At 34.5% G+C, this 22,484-nt stretch overlaps 1 protein-coding gene across 1 annotated transcript in view; it reads left to right on the top strand.

Annotated features, from left to right (window-relative positions):
* The window catches only part of NRG3 (neuregulin 3), a 417,954-nt gene that overhangs the window by 171,409 nt on the left and 224,061 nt on the right, over positions 1–22,484 (top strand). Inside the window, exon 2 of the mRNA XM_074830488.1 lies at positions 1,258–1,387. Coding sequence (XP_074686589.1) covers positions 1,258–1,387 — 130 coding nt within the window. The remainder of the gene's footprint in view (positions 1–1,257; positions 1,388–22,484) is intronic.

Genomic DNA, 22,484 nt, shown 5'->3' with positions numbered 1-22,484 from the left:
TTTTTGGAATTATCTGCATTTTTTTGCAGAACCATACTTACAGGTATCTTGTATTTCAGTGTTTTGGTTTTCAACATTGGTATTAGCTTGGTGGACATTTACTTTGTATTGAGTCATGACCAAAAAGCAAGTTAATGTGTTTATATAATTTTGAGTTTGCCAAGTTCCATGTGCATTGAGCACTGCTTTCTTCCTTTAACAGCAGGCAACAGAGTATTTTGTGATCGTCTGTATGGTATATAATGAAATGTTCTCTTATAATTTTAATATATATTAGTATATTAGATTCTGGTCCTTGTCCCTGCAAAGTGAGTAGGAATTTAAACTTTGAGAATGAAGATTGAACCATGGCGCCATGGAAATCATTATCTACTTTGAAAATCACACTTCATTAGAAAAATCTTGTCTTAATAAAGAAAATTAAAGTATCTGTCAGTCAGACATCTTCCTCTGAAAATTTCACTTTATCATTGATTTGTCCACCTGGATTGGAAAGGCTAAAGAGATATATTAGAAGATCGGACTGATAGTTCACCCTGACATACTGTCAGCCTATTACAAATCTCATCTAACTACATATCCAACAGTCCAAACTGTAATCAATTTTTTGAACTGTGTTGTGGGGGTGTTTGAATGGACCTATAGAAATATACAGATGATGTACCTGAAATGCCACAATCTGTGGTGCATTGCTTGTGTTTAAATTTTGGGCAATTTTTGTGATTGGTGAATCAAGTTAGCATAGTCCTTAGGTTTTTGACTTTGTCTTTTCTTTCATTGCTGTGGGTTTTATGGGTGGGGGTTTTTTTTTTTAGGTTGTTGCTATATTAACTAATTTTGCTCATTTTTCATGAAAAAAGTTGTGTATTTTAGTTAAAACCATATTTCAGTGTATTAATATGAAAATATTGTTCTGGTTAAAGAATACAAAATAGGTGTGTGTGTAAATTTTAGAAGGGATACTTTGGAAATTGGAAGTGGTTGAAATTATACTCAGCTGCAGTCTAGTTAGTTTTCCTGCTAATATTTCCAAATATAAATTTCCTTTTGTAAATCTTTTTAAGAAGCTTGATTGCAAATAGTATTGCAGTCACATTGAAGTTTGCTCACTCTGTGCTTTTAATTTCTATTAATTAGTCTGTCTTTATCAGTTGATGTTACTGAGACCAATTTGATCAAATTCATTTAATATATACTTTAAGAACATCCAATATTTAGCCTTACAGCATTTCTTTCCTTTTTTTGTTTTCTTCATAGATACTACAACGTATTCCACTGAGCGATCTGAGCACTTTAAGCCATGCAAAGACAAGGATCTTGCATATTGTCTCAATGAAGGGGAATGCTTTGTGATTGAAACCTTAACAGGATCACATAAACACTGCCGGTAAGTCATTTGTAAAGAAGTTGCAAAGAAGTCTTCTGTCCAAGGGAGACAGCATTAGAAAAAAACCAACATTCCAACTTAGAAAGTTATAAAGCAATGGAATTTGCCTCTGATTTGATTGCATCCCTCACAGTTGACGCTTTTTTTACTAGTCTGTAATATTTATAAATAGAAATACAGAAATACAAAAAACATTTTGATTACTTTTATAGGTAAGAAAAGTCTTCAATATTCTGTTTTCTAATCATACAAACAAGTAAGGATTAATGGGGTTTTTTTTGGTTTTTACATATTAAAATTTTATGGTCCTCTACATACCAGCAGTGTTCATTTATTTTGGGTACTCAGAGCTCTGACAATAGCTGTATGCGCTGTTCATTGAGAGAGAGGAAGAGTTGTTCAGTTCGTAATTTTAAGAATTAGGGTTTCTTAAGTTTAATTACTGAAAAATAAAATGGACTGTAATAGCCATCTGAACCTGCTGTATAGCTGTTGTACAGTTTTTATACTCCTGAACTTCTGTTAATGTCTGTGACCGTCCTGAATGTATTTAAAAGAATATCAGAAAATAAAACCAGATCACCAGATACAGTTATTCTAGATGTAGTGGCCAGTAAGAGGGAGTGATATGCAGAAAGATAACCGTAATTTCTTCTTAAAGGTGAGAATAGAAAAAATTCTGAACTATTCAAACAATCTCTTAAATAGAAGTGGTCCAAAATGACAACATGTACTTACGATGTTTTAATTTACTCCTAAGATATTGTATATGGCATACAGAAGGTGTATTTAAGATGCTTATATGCCCAAATTCTAAACTGAGCATCTAAATATATAGATATCTCTAATATACATAATAAAAAGCACCTAACATACTCCGAAGCTTTCCTGAATGATTTGGGACTTAAGCTGCTAAATCCCACTGAAAGTAGAAGAAAAAGTCACAAAATCATATGTGCCTAGTTTGAAAGTGATTTATGGATTTGAAGACGGATGAACATCTGCTTATCAGAAGAATATTCTTAAGATTTTTATTTTTAATACTGTGCTAGTAATTTTTTCTCATTCAGTTGTATATGCTTCAGTGACCATTCATTTCCTCTCTGTATTTCATGTTTTCTTATGACATGCTTATTACATTAAATATTATGAGTCATTAATCATGGGAAAATGCTTACTTTTTCAGCTTCAATCATGAAACCGTACAGGTATTTTTTTCTCCAAACAGGTGTGTGATTTTCAGTCTCTCCTAAAGTGCCATCAGCTGTTAACAAGGGAATTATATGATTCAAATATTTAAGCATTTGTCATTGTTAGAATATTTAAACTGGACAAAACTGATACAGATTAATAGCAGGGAGAAATGGATATATGAGAATGTTTAATTAGGTTGGTGAGTTTATTAGCTAATTTCTTTGAACAGACTACTTTAGTAAACTGTATAGGTTAAACTTCTAAATATCTGCAGGAGTATCTCACAAGAGAGCTGTCTTTAGTTGTGTTTTGTTTGTTTCAAAATCTTTACTGTTGTCTGCCTTTGCCAAGTTCTTGTTTATTTGCTCTGATTCTAATGCCACAGTCTGACTAATGGTTAGAAGCTTTTCCATCCAAGGTTTTCCCCTTAACTAAACAAGCCACAGTGTGGAGTTTTCATTCCTTCCAGCAGAGTGAAATTTTTTCACACCTTCTCTTGTATTATTCTTCCATAGGGAAATATGGGTATCAGTTGTGAACCTGTGATCTCCCCTGTGTAACAGATATACATCACTTGTACAAGTTTCAGGCATTGACACATTCTCTGGGAATTAAACATCTGCTTATTTCAGTGGGTACTTTGAAGTGTGCAACACAAAAAGACATGTATAAGGCAATAAAAATTCATCTAACAAGAGAAGACACATTTTAAAATTTAAAAGATGATTAAACTAATGCTTTGTTTAATTCTGTAAGGACCTTCAACACTGCAAGCTGCTGCTTGTTCAGAATCACTTTTATGATACTGATATGTATGTCATTAATGAAGAGAAACCTTTTAATTTGACCTTCAAATTCTGTATTTATATCTTGATAACAGACTATATGTCTTTTTGTCAAGGCCAGTGCTGTAGTGAGTGGGATGCAGGTGTTTTTCTATCTGTAGCCTAGAACCATGCTCTGAAATAGCAGCTAGAATGTACACGTATAGAAAAATATTGATGTACTGTATTTGTCCTCTAACTAGAAAAAAAGTAATTTTCCCTGAGAATGAAAGGGTGTTGGAATTCCCGTTGCAATTAAAAGAATCATTTGAATACAGAATTATGAAGACTTAGAGAGTGAAATGATACTTTGTTCTTAGAATCAAGCTGCATTGTGTATTCTCATTGGGAGTTTGATTTTGCATCTGTTCTGGGAACAGAGCACCAATTTACTGAAATGGGAATTTGCCATGTGGAACAGCTGCAGATAGAAGACTTTGATGTAGCAAAAAACTTTTGTCCCACTTTGTCAGGTTTAAAGAGTGTTAGTAGATGATATGCTTAGGCAGTTGTGCAGTTGTTCTTGTGTGTACGTGTTTAAGGACAAATATGCTAATGATTGTTAAATAAATTTTAAAAATACATTTGATAGCAATTAATAAATATTTGAGTTACATCCTGGACCTCTTCTGTATCCCCATGAACCACACCGTCAGTGCAAACAGTCTCAAGTGGCAGTTCAAGCATCTTTCAGAGTTGACAAAATTCATCACACTCTTGTTCAGCAATAGGAGGAGATGAGCATGTTGAACTCCAGTAGTCAGTAATGACATTAGCAGCTGGATGTTGTAGAGCACTGGCTCTATAACTTTTTTTTGTTTTGTGACATACATGCCTTATCTAGTTTGAACCTGTAATTGTGGAGAGTGGGACTAGCGGGCACCCCCAGTAAAGGTCAAGAGGGAGGCCATGTTGCAGGAGACCACTGGGAATACAGTAAATGAGGTCTGAAGCAGCCCTGCTTGTGTGTCTTCCATTCTTATCCACTTACAGAGGAGGTGTCCTAAAGTAATGGGATTTTTTTTTTAGCTTAGATGACAACTGGAGGAAAAAATACAGGAATGGTTATTATTTGAAATTATAGAATTCCATTTTTGTTTGAACTTCTACATTTTATGTACTGTCTCTTGGTGAAATTTTGTCTGGGGATGTCAACTGGCAGAGTTCTCCTTCATGGTTAGGTAATAAACAAGATACACGGGATGTTGTTTGTGCTATTTTAAAGGTATGACTTCAGTATTTATTTTTGCGAATGGTTTAACACGAGCTTGTTTTAAGGATAGGGTAGGTCAACAGTAGGGAAACTTCATATTTAGTTTCTCCATATGCTGAATTTTTTTCTCTGTTGCCTTCTTGAGAATTTAAGCTGAATTGAGGATGCTTTTATTTGTTACTTACACAAAACAAATCAAGTACACAGTCAACACTGACACTTACCTGGATATTACATAATGCAGCCTTTAAAAAAAGAAGTTTAGGTTTTACCTATAGAATTTTATTTCAAAGACCCTATCTCAAGTCACCCTGGGATTTTGGGGTTGGGTTTTTCTTTCATGTGAATATTTCTACATTTTCTTTTCTTTTTAGTACCTTCATTTTCTTCTGATTAGCCATTTAGGACTTGAAAACACTGGATGAATGAGTGGCTAAAACTTTTGAGGGGAGAGGAGGATTGCACTTCCTTCAGAAATTCTCTTCTGAAGGAAGCCATTAAGACTGTTGTATATGCGCTGGAGATCTTGGTGTTGGCAATGAACTCTAATGTACTCTTGTATGTTGGATGAGATATACCTTCTGTCCTTTTTTTCCTGCCCTTCATCTCTCCTTCATGAAGCAAGCAGTATAAAACCTGAATAAGCTTTCTAACAACAGTGTGAAAGAATAGATTCACGAATGCACAGTAAACAAAACATCATTCCCAGTTAACCAAATTGCTGCAGGTTATATATATGCATCCAAAGAGTACTACAGTAGTTACTGTCCCAGAGTTTTCAGATTTCATAGGTCAGTCTGGTTTTGATGCATCCGTCTTGTTCTGATGAATTTTGAGCTTGGTGATCTTGCCTGCTTTTGTGCATAAAAATTTCCATTTATACACTTAGTTGATTAAAAAATGATACCAGCGTTGCTCAGCTTTGTTTTAAATTTGTAGTGAGACCAGAAGGATTGAATTCCCTTTTAATGAAAGTCCAATTTGGATAAATGTTTACATACTGTCAGGTTTTATTGTGAGTCTTTTGCATAGTATTAACTGTAATCCAGGTGTAGTCCTTCCTGTCAGTAAAAGCAGGAGAAGGGGATCAAACAAATTGAACTTTAGAATAGCTCTGAGCATGGCATAGGATACATGCACTTAATGGGAAGTTAAAAATCTAAAAAATTAAGTATATGATTTCCCTGTTACGTGGCTTGTTATCTAGGTTTTTGCAGTCTGACCTAGGTGTTTTAAAATAGCAGGTACTCCATTTTGTGTGTTCCCCCCATCTTGTATTACAGTGACAATTTCCCAGGGCGCTTCCAACATGTAAAGAAAGCAAACCCAGAAAATGATTCACTATTGAATAGCATTGAATAAATAAAACACTTCATTGATGTCACAATATTACAAGGTTAGTTTCATCAAAAATAATCCATTGTATTAAGCTGACAATGTAACATACAGCTAGAAGAATGTAAAGGATGAAGAAAGCTGTGCTTAAACTTTAGGATACTTTCCATGTCAAGGGCAAGCAACAGACCTCCTGTTGTGAAAATTATTGGTTTATGAACATAGCTGTAGCACATATCTATATTATAGTTGCATAGTTGCACACATCATTAGTTGGAAATACTGCCATTTTTAATTTAACATTTACTTTAGAAAAGCTGAGGTGGACTTGAAATACCACATTAAGTAGCTCCAAGCTGTTGTTAAGCAACTATATTTTAATATAGATATCACATTGCATTATTATTACATCACTTGCTTATTTAGCACTGCTTTCACAACTTGTGGTTGCCTTCAGCAATGCAATTGCTTCTGTTAGCTCAAATGAAATAGCTTGTGTGCCTAAAGCATTGTGACTGTGATTGTTTGCAAAACTCAGGCCTTTAAGAAGGCAGGAAGCAGAAATTATGGCCAAGAAGTCTGTCACATGGACTGTACATCCCAAGGGTAGAATGAGCTCAGCTATATTCACATACTCAAGACATGCTAGTAAACAACAAATAAGTAAAAACCTTAATCACTTTAATATTAATAACAAAACTGAACTTTGACAATTTTTCCATTTTTTTATTGGAAAATCTCATGCTTTTCTTGTTTAGTTTTAGATATTTATTTTCCTTCATGCAAAAAACCCAAACAAAAAACACCCCCAAAAACCAAACCACTTCTGTGCATTCTCTTTCAAGCTCCTGCCCTTTGAAATTACAGGAAGATGTTGCATGACTTTGCCGTCACATACCTGTTTCATTCTTTTAAAACTTTTTATATACAAACTGTTAAGAAAAATGGTTTCCAAGCCTCAAAATGAAATGGTGTACAGCTCAAGACATCTGTAGGACTTGTACTTGTTACCTAGGTATTGTAACTTTTTTGCTATTAGCCAGTCTCACATGATTTTTACCATTTGGTCTGTAATCAACACCTAAGATTTGAGCTCATTTACTTAGAATCAGTTAATCAGAATCAAAACTATTTTGTTCAAATACTATACTTCACCAGCATAAAATTAGTACTTTCTCAGTTCCCCCTACTCTTACTAATAGCCCTCTAAAGCTCTTCAAGTCTCATATTCTGGTATAACAATTCAATAAATAACAAATAACGTTTAAATTTAAATATTGAGTCTTTTAATGTCCTCCCCTGGTGAAATAGTGCAAGAACATATTATGTGATATACACACTAAACACGGCTATATTCAATAACACCTGATTCATGCTTTCATAAGTTAACGTTCAGAAGATAGAGGCTCTCGAGAAAGCTTCTTGTCAAAGTACTTTAACTCTTTATTAATTTTCACAGTCTCAACACTCCATTTTAACAGTGGTTTTTATTTACAGATTTTCACCTAAATTATTGCATTTAGCAGATACTTGCCTTCTTCAATAGTCTGTAGCTTCGGTGGTAGAACGTACTTTCAGCTTGAAGAATATATAGATATGCAAATTGAAAAGTCTTACAAAGTTCAATTACTTTCCGATATCTGCAAAACTGAGTGTTTTAATGCAGCCGTGTAACAGGCTGTATTTCAATGTTGTGGCAGACGTTTCCCTTGATGTGTTTACAAAAGCATGTGCTGAAGGGTGAATTTAAGTTCTTGAGTACTGCAAAAAATCGGTGTTTCTTGCTGTTGTTGCTGTTCACGTAGTATCATTCCTTCAAGCAGCTCTATGCACTGGAGAAGTCACTGGCAAAACATCTATTATCCATTTATCCCTCTTAAACATTTCCTGAAAACAAATTTGTATTAGTCTTATTTTGGGGGAAAGGATAAACTAATGTTAAAAAGAAACACAGACTAAAATAAAGCTTTACAGTTAGCATCTCTATAGAAAAAAACTATCACTGTAATCTGTATTCATAGTATTTCAGATTCTGTTTGCTTTCTGCTGAGCACCTTCAACAGGACAGATTTTCTAATTATTTCCCTTTGAAAAACATTGATTACTAAACAGTATAATTTCCTGGTTCCATTTCTGTCTTTTTGAAGTCGTGAAATTTACACTTGTGCTTCAGGTTATGATGAAGATATACTTTTCCAGTCAGAGCAATAAGGTAAAAGCTACAAGACTGCATAAAATGCATGCCCAGATATTTAAATTGCACACTAATTTAACTTAATTCACCTGTGATTCATTTGATTTAAGCAAATATCCATAAAAATAAAGTAAAATTCAAAGTCCATTTCATCTTGTTTGAAATGCTTATTCAAATTAATACTCTTGAAAGAGTTTGAGGAAGAAGAAACAAAGGAGAACTTGCATAGCTATGCATCCAAAGTTAATGTTGAAGCTGAAGAGAATGAATGTTTTAAACTTATGTCAGCATAGAGGACTGAAAAACTGTGGAATCCATTTCTCTTTACCAGAATACTAAAAGACTACTGTAAATCCATTTTCAGTTAACATAAAGTATGGGAAAACATAGTTAGAGGCTTAGCATGTCCCGCTGCCTACTTTTTTTTTTTAAGGCACACATTTGTAATTCACAGATAAGAGCTGTCAAATCAAACAGTGTTAATTCTTTCATTTATGTATGTACACAGTTATTTCCAAAGCATGAGAAGTACCATTTCTTAGAACAACCAGTAATGCGAGTGAAACAAAATATTTCTAGAAGCTTTAAGTAAATTATCATCTCTTTCTGGAGGACTGGAAGAGAAAGACACGCAATTCAGTTCCCTTTACATTTGGCAAGATCCTTTCAGGCTGAAGCAAGAGTTGGGCTATAACCTTGAATTTCAGTAGAGGGAAGTGAGAAATGTAGTTGCCAGCTCAGCAGCTGAGATAGCTTTTTCTTGAGGCTGCTAATAATTCTTGGATTTCTTGATTTGGCACCTAAGTGGGAGATTAGGAAGCAGTGCTGTGCTAGCATTTATTCTCATGTCTCGCTAGCAAGAATACTTAAAGCTTGTGGAACCTTAAATTTTTATCACCACCTTTTCTTGTGCCTACACATGTTTCTGAAGCTGTGTCTCGTCATTATCAGATAGTGAGGCATCTTGATTGTATAGCACATCTCCACTGGTAGAGATGACTCAAATCCATTCTATATAAAATGCAAACTTCCATGAAGAGAGTTGATCTGTTAATGGAAGAAACTGCCTCCTGTTTCCTAATCCTAAAGGAAAATAAAGTTATGTGACCTACAGAAAGCTATTACTCAGTACATGCTGTCTGAAACTAAATACAAGATGAACAGGTATAAAATTAGAAAAATATAAAATGGTAAAATCCTTCCACTGCCAAGGAATATTCCATCAATTTGTAAGAATTGGGGTTTTCTCCCTTGCTTTCCGAAACCTGCCAGTGAAAAAAGGATAGCTTTTACAGTACACTCAAAGTATTTGTAGAAAAGAAAACCTTAAAAAGTATGGGTGCAAATATCAATGGCATATATTGCATCTGTCTTGAAGCTAACCTATGCAAATATTCTGCCATCAAACTCTGCTTTTAAATTAACTTGGAAATGAGTTAGGGTTTTTGTTGTTGTTGTTACCTCCCTTAGGCAAAAAGGAATTTGTGAAGTGCGTAATGCAGACATCTGAAATCTCTCATTTAAATTCTCATCCTTGCCAGTGTCTTAAGTACACTGAAAGCAATAGCATTTCCAATCTAATCCTATCTGCAGACATTCTCCCAGAAGATCTGCTGGAAAATATCTTGCTAGGAGAAGAAATAAACTCTGGACAATTGAGTCATTTAAATAGAAACAAATGCCAACTATATCAAAATGCTAAGTACCAAAACTTTAATCCACCAGTACTCTAGATTAATCTAAATTGGAAGAACAAACAAAACCACCTGTTTCCTCTATCTCTTACTCTGCAAAGGAAACTCTTCCTATTTTCTCAAATAGGAAGAGGGGAAGTGAGGCAAAAATGTGTGGATTCTGTACTGTTGTGAAAACCAATATTTAAGATTAGACAGACAGGTAAACTTTGTCATATGAGTTATGTTAAAGAGATAAATGTTCTCATTATTATCCTGTACCCTTTACTGTAGTGTTGAGGAGTGAATGGGTCATTTGAATTTGAAACAAGTTTCTTGAAGTTAGCACAGTGCAGACAGGGATGAACTCTTTAAGCAACCTGCCAAATAATCTAATAAGAAGCAGATTTGTATAAAGTGTATTCAGAGATATCTCAGAAGGTTGTAATGAAGCATCTTTTGGGCTGTATTTGTGCCTTATCAGCCACTTTGTTAGATAGCAAACTGCATTTTTACAAGAATTATGCTGTTGAAGAAGGCTAGTGTCAGAAGCCTAGAGTAATAACTTGACTCCTACTTGAATCAGCATACAAATGTGAGGTCAAACTCCAAGCTGCTTAACATAGTTATGATGTGCCAATGATATCTTGTTAATTGCATTATTAAAATATAAAGGATATATGACAGAGGAATGCAAAAGTCAGAGGTTATCACTGACTTTAGAATTATTTCTGAAAGGCAAGCGTCTGCAATAAATAACTGAGGCTATATAAAAATTAAGTTTAAAACCAGTGAAAAATTACTGTTTGCTGGTTTTGCAGTCTAGATTATCACGGTGGATACCATAGGACTAAACAGTTGGGGAAAGCATTCTTGCCTGACATCAAGCCTCTTGAAAGAACAGAGGAATGTGTTACTGCTTTTAAACATGGTTTCTTTTAACTCTTCTGATGTTGCAACTCATGGAGGCAGTACAGATGTTTCAAACTTAAAAAGCAACTATCTATAAATTTCTTCAAAATTTGTAATAAAAGGAATTTTGATCAACAGTATTGGAGACTCTTTAGGTAACTCTTTCTTGCTGTTTACAGCTCTTTTCTGTGTCACACATCAGGTTGGATGGATGGATGGTTGGATGGAGAATTTATACGGGGATACTATTCCAGTGAATAAGGAAGACAGTTCATTGTTTTTTCCCTTAAATCTTGATATTATTGAAACCAGTTCAATCCACAGTAGCTAATTTAGAGACAAAAAAGCATTAAGATCATCTTTCTTCAGAGACTTTTCACTTATTTCCCTTTCAGAGATAGTGGCTGGTATAGTCTAGGGCAGAATGTTGTTCAAGATATATTTACATATTTATTCATAATTTTAATATATTAAAATATTTATATATAGAGATATGACTCCTATATATAAATATATATCTAATATATAAATATATACTTTCTAATTCATGTATGTATATATAATTTATATATTTCCAATGCCTTGCTAGTCACTCAGTGTATGAAATTAAGTATTTAGATTTGCAACTTGGGAAAATAGACACACCAGAAAATATAGAACGTTGCAGAACACAAATTTCTAATGTGTACTATTTAATGTTATGGGCGTTAGACAAGGAAGATTTATTTCAGGCCATGATATGACTGTATATATGACTTTATAGTTTATACTTCACTGTGTAATTATCAGAATAACTTCCAAATAGGGTTTGTTGTTATCTGAAACTAAAATTTTGGTCATTTCCAGAAGGTAAATGTTCATAACTGGTCATACATGTACTTAGTAGAAATACTAGAGTTGAATGAAATCTGAAATTTCCATTGTGTGTTATATTAGAATATATTCTGGATCATTAGTTTAAACAAACTGATAAATGTTACAACTGCCTACGCTTTTCCCTGTACTTCTCTGTTCTGCTCAGTCATGGTAATCTCAGTTACAAGTGACTTCTGCATATTTGGTTATGTGTAGCCATCCATTCTTCCTCTTTGTGTTCTTAATTTTGCACATAAAGAAGCAACTTGAAGAACAGTAGCTAGGATAATTAGACTTAAAGGGATCCCCTGTCATGTCTTGCTGCCTTATGCTCTGAAAAGTTAGAAATTTTACATTAAAAGTTGTCCAACATGAGGACAAAGGAAAAAATTATTGGTAGTAATTTTAGGAGAGTGGGGACTTGGAGTGAACTTATCTCAGAAATTTTTTTCTTTGAATTGCAGAAAATAGAAGCAAGCTCCAGAGGTTTGATATGTTATTAGTTATGCTATGCATTTTTTTTTTTCTGGATGAAATCAGTCAGATGATTTTTAAATATCTAGCCTTTTTCTCTTTTTCTACAGGTACCTCCCCCATGCTTTTTTTCATTTTACCCTTCAAATTAAAATTGGACCTGTAGGAAATTCAAAGGCAGAAGCTTGTTATTTTGTCTTTTCAACTAAAAAAACAAACAAACAAACAAAAAACAACCCAAAAAACCCCACCACCAACAAAAAAAACCCCAAACCCAAAACCCCAAGGCTTTTACTTTCTTTGCATTTGTAAACCATAGAGGACTATGTTTCTGCATAGAAGAACAGAGGGAAAAGAGGAAAAGAAACAAGAACAGAACTGTTAGTTTATGGTATAAAATAAATTTCTGATTTGTAAGATTTGTAGGTCTTGTATGTAAGTATTTTGAGAAAAAGTTACAAATTGAGTAATGCTGACAAGCCCAGAAACAGTGAAGAATTTTGGTTTCTTTAAGGCCACTATGGGTAGGATGGGACCCTTTCCCAGTGTCTCAGGCTGTTTGAGTCCCAATGTGAATTCCTATTTTTATTATGCATTTATTAAAAATTATGGGTATTGGTGCCACAGCATAGCACGAATGTCCATGTGCATTGAACAAGATGAGTTTTTTTGAAGACCAGCAGTATGAGAACATGTCTTGACAGTAGACACTGTAATAGACATTTCTCTTAAGTATCTCCAATTAATATTGAATATACAGTTTCAGTAAGGGGAATATTATATTATTAGAATCACTTTGGTGTTAAAAATTAATTGATAACAGACATAAAAAAGCAATATATGCAATAAATATGGAAATATGGAATAAGGTGAACAAAAAATGGTCTTTACAATGTACATTTGTTATGCCTTTTTCAGTCTTATTTTCAGCTATCTCCATTAATGGGATTTTTTTTCTTTTTAGAGTTCTGTCATCTTTGGTAGATGTCTAATAGAATTGTAGAAAACTGGACTAAAAAAAAGGATCTGGGGATGTCATTCATGGTTAAACAAAGGCAGTGAACTTCAGACAGATGTTTGTCTGACCTGCTCTGAAAGACATCTGAGATGGGAGATTTTAGAATGTTCCCAGGCAATACATTTGGGTGATCTTTTGTTTTTTCATTGGAAAGATTTTTTCCAAGGTCCAGTCTAATGCTTTTTTAGCAGAAGTTCAAGCCTATTACAGTTTGTTCTATTCAGCATGGAAACATTATCACTTTCTTTATAACTTCTTATTACAACTATTACAACTTATTTAAATTTATAATTTTCTTCACACAGTACACCTTTCTGGAGGCTAACTTTTCCAGTCTTACCTCAAAAGTGATGCTTTTCAGATCTTGAATTCTGGGTATACAAGGTTTAACTAAGTTTAACTCATGAGAATGGTTTTACAAAGGAGTTTACATCACTTTTGGGGCAGAAGATGAAGACTGATTCAGTCTCGTAAGCTGCATCCATGCAGATTGGCCATGTAGCTGTTACACTTCCTGATTTCAGGTGTGCTAACTTCGCAACCATACCACAAAGCTTACTTTGAACTAACACTGTCTATGCAGTGTAGGATCAGCTGCTGCTTTCAGTCATTCATATGGCTCGTCTGCATAAAAATGCTTATTAATAGGCAAAAAAACCCCACTTTGCATTCTCTAAGATATTTCAAATTGGAATGCTAAAAATAATAAAGATGGGATAAAGAACGATTGCAAACAATAAAATGCTTCAGAATATTTTCTTCAGAAGCTCTTGGGAATCAGTTTTATTTTCTGAAATGAAATTGTCTTTAGTGAAAATTTGAGCTTATTTAATCAATTTCATCTTCTGTATATTGAACAGACTTTTTTTGTTTGGGTCCCACCCCTGTGGTGTTCTTGTCGAACCAAAAATATTTTTTTTTTGTAGAAGGAAAATGAACAGCATTGTGGCTGTTACTTAAAACTCAGTGGTGCTGTAATACCGGTGACTGTATTTTTATAATAGAACTCTAAAACATCAAACATTCAAATCCCATTTTTGCCTGATAGATGAGTTGTTCTGCAAGCTGTTAGCTAGTAAAATATTTCATCTGTGTAAAAAAACCTATTGTGGAATGACAGAAAGACGACAAAAGGCAGAATCAAAATACCTCTGCCTTCTAACTTCTCACTAAACTCTTAAAACAGACATGTGCAGTGATGACTTCTAGATGTTGGTAGGGTTTTTTTTTTTTTTCTTTTGTTCCTTCCAAAGTTGTATTAGCCACAGCAGATGACCTGCTGTGATCTTAGTGCTACATGTGTTGCTCATCTGTTGTTTTCCAATGTGATCATCCTTGGAGTAAATGTGTAACTTCTCGCTGTATTTTAAATCGCGTTAACACAGAATCAATTCCCACTGGAAGCAAACCTGAGCATCCGCATGTATCCTAACATTCTGTTTTGTATTGCGTAGCTTGGCATACTGCTTGTGATCCATGAATGTGCTGTGCTAGATCGTGGACCAAACCTTGTAATTGAGCAAGTTAGAACAACAACAAAAAAAACCCCACCAACCTACAAATAGGTCAGCGTATACACTATGGACGTTTAACACTTGTCAGAAAATTCTTATGGTGTAAGGTCATTACTGTATCTGCTGAAAAGTACCATAAGACTCAGCAGAGCTTTAATTGGGTGTCTTTAAGCAAATCTTTAGTTCTGAATAGAGACATAATATTTTATTTAATATGTATATTTTAAATCTCTGAAGATTATCACAACCAAATTAATTTAAATTATGCATTCTTTTTTTATCAGCAGTGAGTCTTGAATGTGAAATCTAGCTTTAAAGTACTGCTTTTCTGTATTTTGAACATATCACTAAATGTTTATTTTACTCTTGTTGAAAGGTGCAAAGGAAGCACTGGATATTAAATATAAATTGATTACTAAATCACCATGTTCTTCTAGAAAGATGACTGAACATGAGCAAAAATTTGGACTTGGCTTTATAGCATTTACCCCTGTCTTAGCTTTGAAATAAATACAAATAGAAAATTCAACGTCTCTGCACAAGTTATTGCATTTTTAATTATTGTCTTCTGCTGATGTTAGATCAGAGAGGAAATTTGTCCTGACCTCCTCAAGTTGTTGATGTGTGTGGTTTTCTGCATACCCGTGAGTCTGTATTTCTTAATATCGTTTATTCTACTGGCAAAGACCTGCAAATGCTGCAGTTCCCTCCATGAAAGTGCAGAGCCTGCATGGTTTAGGAGGACTGGAACTGGTGTGCGAATTTTTTTGAGTATTCAGCTGGTTCCAGTAGTCCTGATCAAGGCCTTCTGACTCAATGCTGGAACAGCGAAAATACAGTAATAGGAGCAAAATTAAAATTGTCCAGTAAATCATAAACTTTGAGTACACAACAAGTCACTGAATTTCTTTTTACAACAGGCTGAAATTACATGATTTTTAATTAGGCTTTATACCTTGAATGGAAATGACAACACTGATTAATTGCAAGGAAATACAAAAGTTACAAATTTTGTAAAATTTTTTGACCATTTTTTGGTGAATAAAGATACAAAAATACAAACTAAAAAGAAATTATCAAAATCAATATGTTCAAACTCAAGACATCCAATCACAATATATAGCTTTCATGGTAACAGTCTCTTGGTCTTGGAGCAAAATATAATGAAACCATGAATGTTAGGCAATATGAAAATTTTCTTCATAAAAATGTCCTTAAATGTAGATAATTTAAACATATTGGCACATTCAAGGAGTAAGTTTAAATTTCAGTTTGTATTGGATCTTTTAGTCAAGTCTTTAGTTTCTGTTCTTTGGTTGAATACAACCAACCTGAAGTCTGAGCTGTGATATGAAAAAAGTACATTGCTGTTAAAGAAACGATATCAAGAAAGAAGACTGGGTGTAAGGTGGAGTTGTGTGCTTAGAACAAAGAAAGAACATTCTGCAACATAAATTATAGGCCATGCTGGATGTTTTTTCCAAGCCGTGTGGGACTGTGTTTTATTTTTAATGATCTGTATTAAAAGCCTTCATATTTTGATGAAAGCTAAGTTTATATGTATGTGACAGAATTTATCGTCATTGTGATTTATGCTTAAAACTGTCTGAAAATCCTTTTTCTAACTTTGAGTTTAAACTCTAAGCTTGCCTCATTATCTCTTCATGAGGCAAATGAATTCTCCATGCATTATCTTTTTTTAGATGATATACTTGCTAGTTCTTTCACAGGAAGCATCCTGCTTGGAGTTCAGTACTTCAATGACTGAATAAATCTCAATAGTATCATGGAAACCAAATACTTTTCAAACTGAGCAGATAAATACCTTATAACTAAAGTACTAGCAAACTGGAAAGGCTGAAGAGAGATGGTAGCTTTTTTCCATCAAGTACTTTATATTTCTTAAAGAACAGTAGTACTTGTTCTTTTTAGTGAATATATAAGGTCTTTGCAACAAGCATTTTATCTGTCTCTTTCCTGTCCTGTGATGCTTCATCCCAACTTCGTGGGACAATTTTATTTTTGCTTTAAAAGCATGTCACAAAAAAAAAAAAAAGGTAAATAATACTTCTTTTGGTTGTTTTTATAAAAAGATTATTGAAGATGGGAGAAAAAATATTTAGAAATGGAGTGAAGCCTCAGTTTGATCTTGCCAGCCTCAGGAAGATCCCTGCAAACAGTCCACATTCCTTTGGCCTTGTTTCATACAAAAATATGTGAGGATTTTTTCTTCCATCCTTTTTGTTATTTTTATTTTGAAAAATAAAAGCTAGAATAATAAATACAATATTTAAACTGACGGTTAGGGGGCTGGAGTTGATGGGGTCACTTTGGCAGACTCTTTGATGCTGGAGAATGGAACTTTGCACAAGGGCTGAGCTTAAGTCACACTGCCCCTTCTGCCCTTCTTTGTGACCCTTTCTTCTCATTTTTCATGTATCTTTTAGTTCCTTCTGATACCATTCAGATAATAGTGAGGTTCTGGCTTTCTGGGTCTACTACCATTTGAGAAGTCTGGAGGAGAGCAGTGTAAATTGGACTGCCTTCTGGAGCAATTTTCAAGTTTCTGCTTAGATTTCTCACTGTGACTGAAGCTCCTGATAGAGCTCATGAGGATGACCAAATGAGGTTTTCTGTAATCTTGTTAGGGAAATGCTAACAAAAGCCTGAAACAGATTTCCACTCTCCCATCCCCTCCAGTGGGAAAAGTTAATTTCAAACATTGTCTTGCCAAATTCATAAGAAAAGGTGAGCAACATTACCTGTAAAGACTGTGGTTGCTGGCTGAGCGGCATGGTTAGGGCAGCAGACTGAATAGATGCTGATCGTCTTTGAGGACTCCAGAGGAAAAGCTGGAGAATGAGAATTATGGTGAGTTGGTATACAGAGAACATGGGAAACTAAAATTAGAATGTGATGAATTAATAAGCCAGCAGCAATTAAACAAGCCTAACTGCCTAAATATAAAGGTTTTTGTATTCAAGCACCATCAAAGTCTTTGTGTGCTGAAGAAAATTACGCATAAGGGAATGCTGTCCATAAATCTATGGTGCTACTTTCATGCTAAATTGCTTCTGTGTCCATATGACTCGCTAACCAAAAAACAGTGCAGAAATTATTGGAACTTCATGTTACTGCATTGTCCAGGGTCTATATGATTTTTGTCTTATTAGAACAATGGGATATTTGTTTTATAAATCATTCAGCATGTTGCAGAAGCTTTACAGTTACATGCACTAAATCAGCTCATATTACTGAGCAGCAGAACACGACATTGCAGCTGAACTGGCAGAGTATGTGTGAATGAGATATTGATCTACTGTGATAGAGAAAAGTTATGCTAAAATGGACTAAAAAAGAGGAGCATTATCTCTATATTGCAGTATTGGTTCAAATTATACAAGATGTTAAAAAAGGATAGTAGTACTGGAGAAGCGAAAGCTTTAGAGTTTTCCTTTTCTCCATTACTTTGACAATTTTGATCATTCAATTCAGGAAAGAGATGTGTGTCTCATTGTGGGTGTCTATAGAGCTGATAACTAAATGTTTGAGGATTTTATTATTGGTATTTATTATTTTGCTATTACTGCATTTGGAGCGGGACTGAGAGTTTAGCTCTCTATATTGGAGCTTTAAAATTGCCCACTCTTCTGGAACCAGGAGTCGCTAACTTAGCAAAACAAACTTCTGTCCCAAAATGTTGATTTCCTGAACCCAAATGTTTTATCCAAAATACTTCGTGTTCTACAAATATTCTGCTAAACTGACATTAACATTCTTTTCTGAATCGCTATGGAGGGCTTTTGGTTGCTTTTCCCTACTTCCCTCACAACAGCTTCTGGATCCTTGACCTGTTGATTCTGACTGGCATGTCCCACAGGGCAGGATACCCTGCATTTTGACTAAGTCTGACTAGCCTTGTGGGTTCTGTTTGTCATTAGCGTCCTTGCACAGCTGCTGTAGCATCCGTTCTTCCAGGTTCTACACTACGTAGTTTGTGCCAACATGAATTTATAGAGTGAGAAACCTGCTAGAGAAGAATGCCAAATACTTAAGAAAGATGGCTCCTTTTAGCATATTAGTCTGTCCCGTTGAAAAGTAAAATTAAAAAACATAAAAACAAATGGATGGCTTGGACTAAAGCAGGCACATAAAATTGAAGACAAGTTACTACTACCGTGGTTTTTTGTGCAGTAACTTGGTGGCTTGCTATTTATGGACAGAAGCAGGATTTATATGTGACTTGTGATGATTAAAAAAAAAAAAAAAGTTCACAGAAGAGTAGAAAAGAACATAAATCTGTTATAAAATACCTTAAAATTAGTATGTTATTTCTGAGAAGAGTAAGCCTGTAGTGAAATGTTCTCATACCTAAGAACAAATCACAGTTTTATTCTGAGATCTGCTGCTCTTCTCAAAGATAGGAATTGTTGAGGTATCTGACTGCCTTGCAGTCGGGGTATGAGGGCCATCCTGCTGTAGAGAGGAGGAGGCAAGTATCAACTGCCATCTGATAGGGGTGAATTAAAAGGCCAAGTGGAGTTGCTCACAACTGCTATTAAAGACTCTGTTATTAGATTTAACAGAAAAGGGCGGCCTTGAGAGTCTTGTATCCATAGTAAAACTCACCAGTTTCTACATTGCAGACCAATGCAGCTTCATTTTTCTTCATCATTTCTGAAATAGTGAAGTTATTCGGCTCTCTGCATTACTTGTGAAGAATAGTTAGTGTTTCAGTTTACACAGCTTGTCAGTTAGTCTAGAAAATGAATCTGAGTAAATGTAGAGCTGATATTTTATTGTTGCTGTTTTTAAAGTAGGAGAAGTCAGTGATCAAAGTTCTCTGGGAAATTCATGACAAGTGAACCCTTGTGATTAATCCTTTATAGGTTGATGTAATACTTAGGAAAAATGTGTTTGTCTGGGGAAAAAACACATTACCAAACTGCTGGTGGAAGAAATTTGCTAGTGGGGAATATGCCAAGGCTTTGCTTTGGGTCATGCTTATGTCAGTCATCTCCTAAGGTGAAGACCAAACATAATCTAAGTAATGATGCTAATGTGTGTAACATTTAGCCCTGTGGGGTTTTCTTGCTTTTGAGTCAGAATTCAAAAAACATAATCATGATCTGTGAGACACAGAAATTGTCCCTACTGTCTTTTATGGAAAAGACGCCTGAATAAAACTCAAGAGAGGTTTTCAGAAGCAATAAGGGTTCTTAGACATATTGCATAAGCAATTTTTTAGCATTTCCTTTTAATGCAAACATTAAAAAATTATTTACATATCAAATGCTGTTAAATAGCAACTTAAAATTATTAATTAAAAATAAGTCTTTTTTTTGATATGAAAACTGAATTGGATGGAATCCTCTAGAGTAACTGTATCAGCACGTTCTGTTTTATCAGTGACTGAGAAAGAAGGCAAATATCGCCTCTCCCCTAGCCGCTGAACAGATATGTGTGGGTGCATCTTTATTATATTTTAATCCTGGCTTTAGAGAAATGCATCAGTATAAGGGAGATAACACTTTTCATAGACACAAGAGCTATTTCCTACTTGGAGTAGTATTATAGTAACCGGTGAAGCTGAATTGGGTTTGGGTTTGTGTCTAGTAGATCCAGCTCCTGTATATCTTTTTTAGCTCTCTTGCTTCTGTCTCACATCTGCTAACCCAATTTTGTAAAATGCTTTACACCCCAAAGTTACAAAGAGTTAGTTTACAATTTAAGATTTGGAAATAAAGGCTAACAAGAGAAAAGTATACTGATCTGATGCTATACTTAACTAGGTTCATTCAGTGTCTCATCCGTTCCATCCCATCTCCTCCATGAAGAATGCCTGATTGTAGGAACTCTCTTTGACCTAACTGTTGTGTTGCTTGAAAAGGATTCATCTTGTCCACAGCTCTTTTTCTCTTCTTTTATTCAATAGGGATGAAGGTTTAAAAACAGAGCTCTTAGTCTGACAGGAATGACTGTGCCATACTTCTTGTGTTATTTCCAAAAGTGTGGAGGTAAATCCTACTTGTTTAAAAGATCAATTTGCTGTATGTTTTTTGAAAACTGTTACAGCATTTTATAAACCATTTCTGATTAGAAGAAATCTTTATAAATAAATCTTAGCATGTTCATGTTTTTTGCCTCCTCATAGAGTTCGTGTTTTATATTTATAACCCAATTAAAAATTTGGTATCAAGAACACTTCTTTTCAAACCACGTTTTCTTCTAATTTATTATAATTTTGAGTTGGTGATGTTACAGGTGACATATGACCAGTTGTCCTGTTACTTAGTTTTAACAGTAATTTTGAATTCATGTCAAAAGCTTAACGACATGCATGCAGTCAGTTGGTGGCTTGTTACTGCGTTAGCAGTGTGGTCAGTATCTGCCATCAACCCAGAATTAGCACTCACTTGACTTTTTTAGCTGTTCACATGGATTAGCTTTTTTAGTCAGGATAATTTTGTCTCTCACTTTAGAAAAGTCAGAAACAAAAGTATGTTAATTTGGCAATAATAGTTATTTTAAACCATAACTTTTTAAAAACTATCAGTCAAGTTGAAGACATTTTTGTTTATGTCTGTATGTTAAAGCTGTATGCAGCATGGTGTCTTTACAATGGTAGTGATAGAAGCTAGAGCTGGAGGTAACTGCAAGAAACTTCATGCGTCACCTTTCCTCAGGACAAAACCAATTCCATTAAAAGACATAATATGTAGATGCATATGTGTGTCTTTATCTAAATTTTGCTTTTGTTATCCTTAAAGCCAAAAGAATATGGTGCTAGCCCTTTGAAGTCTCTACTGGAATTAATCAATCCATTGGGAGGAAAATACTGAAAACAAGTCACGTTTGATGCTCAGATTCTAGTGTGTAAGCACTAGAGTGCATAAGCACTTCCTAGAACACACTAGTGTGCAAAAGAACACATTCTGCCTATGAGTGCAAGATGTGACTATCACTTATTTCAAAACTAAGCCTTCAAAACCTACAGGAAACACGTGCTTAAAAAAATGACAAGTGCACAAATTTTCTAAGCTAGGAAGAGTAAGAAGTTCAATATAGAGAGGAGTAAGAAGGAACTTCCGAGAGGAAAGAAAGTATGATAGCACTGCTCAGTGACTCTACTTCCTACTGAAATTGTTTGCATTCGTGAAATACAAAAGCTAATTGATTGTATTCAGTGATCCTTTGTGATAATGTTTCCTTAAACTGCGGAGAATAACTGGTTAAGGAAATGTACATGTGTTTGATTGCAAGGTGGAGCTAAGTAAATGGGATAAAAGAACATTTGGGAAACACCATCAATGCCTAGAGTTTGATGTGGTTTTTCTGTAGATACAGCTAAAATAAAAACGTCACAAAGAAAGAAGCAAAGATATTCTCTTTTGGAAAGAACTATCATGGCAGTGGTTTTTAAATGCTCACTTCTGTAAGCCCCTGAGCACTCTCTGTTTGAATGGTAATGATTTCTACAGCAGTGGAAATGTTTAGTACACTGCACTATGAAGATTTTTTCCTACCTCATTTTTTTCAGGTAGTGCACAGTAGAATATTCCTGAATACAAGAAAATGGATGAGATAGCAGTGATATATCCAATATGTCAGTAGAAAACAGACTGTGTGAATTTTAAATGAAGTGCAAAGTTAATTCGTTATGCATGATGGATAACTATAATATTTGCAGATATGAAGTTTCTAGTAAATCTTATTATATGCTGAATTTTGGGCATCAACATACTTGTGCTCTTCTCCAGAGGGACTTTGTACTTCCTTTCTTTGTGTCATTTGATTTGTTGATGTTGTAAACATAAATCAGAAAACAAGATGCTGCATATTGAGAGAAATTGAATTAATTAATTTATTTGGATATTATCGCAGAATTATC

The sequence above is a fragment of the Strix aluco genome, chromosome 7, assembly GCF_031877795.1.
Source record: "Strix aluco isolate bStrAlu1 chromosome 7, bStrAlu1.hap1, whole genome shotgun sequence".
In the NCBI taxonomy this organism is placed as follows: domain Eukaryota; kingdom Metazoa; phylum Chordata; class Aves; order Strigiformes; family Strigidae; genus Strix; species Strix aluco.
Note: the sequence above shows the minus strand (reverse complement) of the source record. Positions and strands in the feature narration are given on the sequence as shown.